At 53.1% G+C, this 4,068-nt stretch overlaps 1 protein-coding gene across 1 annotated transcript; it reads right to left on the reverse strand.

The window, feature by feature from the left end:
• Positions 1–21: 21 nt before the first annotated feature.
• On the reverse strand, positions 22–3,921 carry LOC105569780 (the record flags this gene model as incomplete). Its single annotated transcript, XM_012026513.1, has 1 exon — positions 22–3,921. A coding segment is annotated over exon 1 (3,900 nt), but the record flags the coding sequence as incomplete, so codon positions are not given.
• Positions 3,922–4,068: the final 147 nt, after the last annotated feature.

The following is a 4,068-nucleotide window of genomic DNA, read 5'->3' on the forward strand; positions in this document are numbered from 1 at the left end:
AAAAACTTCTGCCTGGATCACTTTGAGCCAGAATTGTCTGGCTTTATGATACTCGGACGCGGTGACCGCGTAAGGAGCGATCTTCATTTGGCTGGAGACGCTTCGTACACCTCGACAACTCTCCACAAACCGCTGCACGTAAGCAGTGACTCGAATCAATTTGGGCCACCAAGAAAATCGGCCAGCCAAGTCCCATTGCGGGGTGCAGGCATCACAGGTAGCGCCAAGGACCGCGGCTTGCCGCTCCTCGCCATGAGCCTCCAATCCAACGACGCCGGCGGGCGGCCGTGGCCACTCCGCAGAGCTCAAGATCAACCATGGAGGACCCGACCACCACAACGGATGGCTCACCAGATCGGATCCAAGCAACCCACGCGAGGCACAGTCAGCCGGATTCTCGTGGGTGTTGACGTAATGCCACGTGGCAGAAGGCATCCGGGTTTGAATGCTGGAGACGCGATTTGCCACGAACGTCTTCCAAACCGATGGATGCTTGCTGAGCCACGCGAGAGTGACCGTGGAATCCGTCCAACAATGAATAGGTGCCGAATCAACCCTGAGCGCCGAAACCACAAATTCGATTAACCTAGTGAGCAGGAGTGCAGCGGACAGTTCGAGTCGCGGAACTGTTAAATTTTTGAGGGGTGCGACCTTGGATTTACCGGCCAACAAGGTCACGGTGACTGGGCTGGAGGATGACTCCACACGCGCATACACAACAGCGGCATAAGCGACAGTGGATGCATCAGCGAATCCGTGAATGGACACTTGACAAGTATCTGAGCTCCATCCCGTCCAGCGAGGGATTTGAACAGTGCGCAGGACCGGGAGCTCTAAGTAAATCTTTCTCCAGCGCTCCAGCACCGAAGCCGGAATGGGAGAATCCCACTCGAGCCCGAGCTTCCATAGCTCTTGCATGAGGATTTTCGCAGCAATTATGGCTGGCGTGACCCACCCTAAGGGGTCGAAGAAACGAGCGATGACTGATAACACCTGTCGCTTTGAGACAGGAACTGGCGTGGATACCTCTACGTTGAATCGGAACCAATCACGGGCTGGACTCCAAGTAACCCCCAACACCTTAAGATTATCATCAAGACGGAAAGGCACCTCCTGAGCGAGCCCGCTATTGGACGGATCAATATCAGCTAAAAGCTCAGGTCGATTGCTCGACCACTTGCGCAACTCAAAACCCCCCCTTTTGAGTAGCGAACACAACTCCGTGCGTGCCTGGATGAGCGTCGGTTGATCATCAGCGCCGAACAACACATCATCGACATATGTGTTGTCGGTCAATATGGAAGACGCGCGCGGATACTTTACTCCTTCATCCTGTCGCAGTTGGACAAGAGTGCGAAGAGCGAGAAAGGGAGCACTAGCTGTGCCATACGTCACAGTGTTTAATTCATATTCTTGAATAGCATTGTTGTGATCAACCCAAAGAATGTGCTGATAGCATCGATCGCGAGGATTAACCACAATCTGACGGTACATCTTGGTGATGTCCGCTGCGTAAACGAATTTAAACTGGCGCCATCTGAGCAAAACCGATGACAAGTCCGCTTGTAATTTCGGACCAGTCAAGAGATGGTCGTTCAATGACGACCCGTTAGCGGTGGCGCTAGACGCGTCGAAAACGACTCTTAATTTGGTGGTCTTGCTCTCCGAGCGGAGTACCGGATGATGCGGAATAAAAACTGTCTGATGTGAGTGCGACTGTGGCGCGGCCACCAGTGACATATGGCGCAGACTTTCGTATTCTGAGAGAAACTCCTGATACTGTTGCCTTAAGTCTGGCTGAGCATCAAGTCTGCGCACCAGTGAGCGCAGCCGCCGTTCAGCCACGCCGCGCGAGTCGCCTATATCGAGTGGAGGATCGGATCGGAAGGGCAGGCGGACGATGTATTTGCCATCAGGGTCGCGCGAATGAGTTTCCGCGAAATGCTTTTCACAGCGATCGTCGTCCGGCGAGAGTAGTGCCTGTGAAGGGATCTCCTCAATCTCCCAAAATTTTTGAAGGTCGCGATCGAGAGAACAAACACCAACACTGATATGAGGCAAGGCTGAAGTTTCACCCTGCGGACTCACAGAATGGGTCGAACTAATGTCCACCTTGGCCGTCGGACCCGACAGGATCCATCCTAGGTGCGTATTTATCGCGCTTGGTTGATTTGATGCTCCGCATCGTGCACCGACTAACAATCTGCTGTATAAATCGGATCCGATAATTAAGTCAATGGGTTCGCTGCTTAAGGGGTTGAGGTCCGCCATTTTGAGCTCTGACAAGTGATGCCACTGAGTGACCTCGGACGTGAGACGAGGGGTGTAATTAGTGAGAGAGGGAAGGATATCTGCGGTCGTATTGAAGGAGGGCGTTAAACTGTCTCTGGGCGAGATGCTTATTTCAGCTGCCGCACGGCAGGCATTGGTTTGTATGCAGTTTATTCCTGACATGATTACGCGAGTGCGTATCCGACGGACACGCAAATTTTGAGCGGTTCGTTCCGTCATAAATGTGACCTCTGACCCGCTGTCAAGTAGAGCTCTGACTGTTATAGCGCGCTCACTTGAGGAACGCACTGTAACCGTCGCGGTAGAAAGTATCACGGGCTTCGGCGCAGTAGTCAGTGATACGAACGCATGGTGGGATTCCGACGGGGAGTTAGTGGTTGAGGTCGGCGACGAAGCCTCAAGCGCTGCAGGCGGAGAAGAGGCGACGGTTTGCTGCGAAAGCGGAGTGTCAGCATGCAAAAGCGTGTGATGCCTTGCATTACACACGCGGCAAGTAAATTTACTTCGACAGTGTTTTTCAGAGTGACTTGCTCCGAGGCAATTGACACAGCGCTTCAAATTCACCACCAGTTCACGCCGCTGACAGGGGCTTTTCGCACCGAACCGTGGACAGCGATTTAAAAAATGTAACTGTTTACATACAGGGCATGAAGACGTGGCAGCCGCGACCGTGGTAGCACTCGTTACGCTCTGAGCACGCGATTTCGGCGGCTCGTAAGGAGCAATCTCATCGAGAGCATGCGCGCGCGACGACAGAAAGCGAAGCAAGTCCTCGTATGACGGCGGCGAGTCCGTGTCAACAATTTTCAATTTCCACGCCCGACGCGTGGTGAGGTCTAAGCGCTGGGTAACTAAAAATACGACCATGTCACTCATCATCTCCTCGGGGGTGCGCTTTAGCAAACGGAGCGCACTTATCGCCCGCTCAACTTGATCGCGAATGGCATGGAGCTCGCGTGCTGATTCTCGAGACATGCCTTTTAAATTACACAAGGAAGAAACGTGAGTCTCAATTAACCTTCGCTTATTTTCATAACGCTCCTGCAGCGCTTTCCATGCAACCTCAAAGTTGTCCGCGGTGATGTTTATACCTGAAATCGCTTCGCGCGCCTCGTCCGTTAAACTAGATACAAGAAAATGAATACGACTGAAATTTGATAAATCGCGGTTGTTAATGATGAGCGCGGTAAATCGGTCGCGAAATGACTCCCACTCCTCGGCCTTTCCAGCAAAGGGAGGGAGCTTAATCGGCGGCAGTTGTGTTCGCGAAAATAGACTTGTTTCAGAGGCCACAACCGAGGACGCGCTCGGAGACTTATCGACTTTGACGGTAGGCTCCACCTCCTCCAACGCTTCGTGCATGTAATCCAGCGTTTCCTGACAAATCTCCTCGTGTTTCTCGAACACCCGGGCCGTGAAGTAGTCCTGCGCCTTCCGTTGCTCCAAGGGGGTCAGCACTAGGAGCTGCGAATGCTGCTGCCGGCACGTCTCCCAGTTCCCTTTCAAGCTGGAGATGCGCGAACGTACCTTGGCGGGCGTTAAGTTGTTACGCCCGATCTTCTTAAAATTCGATAAGGCATTGGCGAGCAACCCGCACGTCACCTGCTGCATCGCCAGAACGCTCTCCATGGTAGCAGCTCCGTACTTATTCACGTGATTCACGAGACACGCCTGCAGCACACGGCTCGACCACGTATCTTCGTGCACTGTTCACCTCACGACGAATGGTTTCACCTTCCTTTTCCACTAACATTTGCCCATCCGGCTCGAAGGACC

The sequence above is a fragment of the Vollenhovia emeryi genome, unplaced genomic scaffold, assembly GCF_000949405.1.
Source record: "Vollenhovia emeryi isolate VEMERY1.0 unplaced genomic scaffold, V.emery_V1.0 DF942181.1, whole genome shotgun sequence".
In the NCBI taxonomy this organism is placed as follows: Eukaryota; Metazoa; Arthropoda; class Insecta; order Hymenoptera; family Formicidae; genus Vollenhovia; species Vollenhovia emeryi.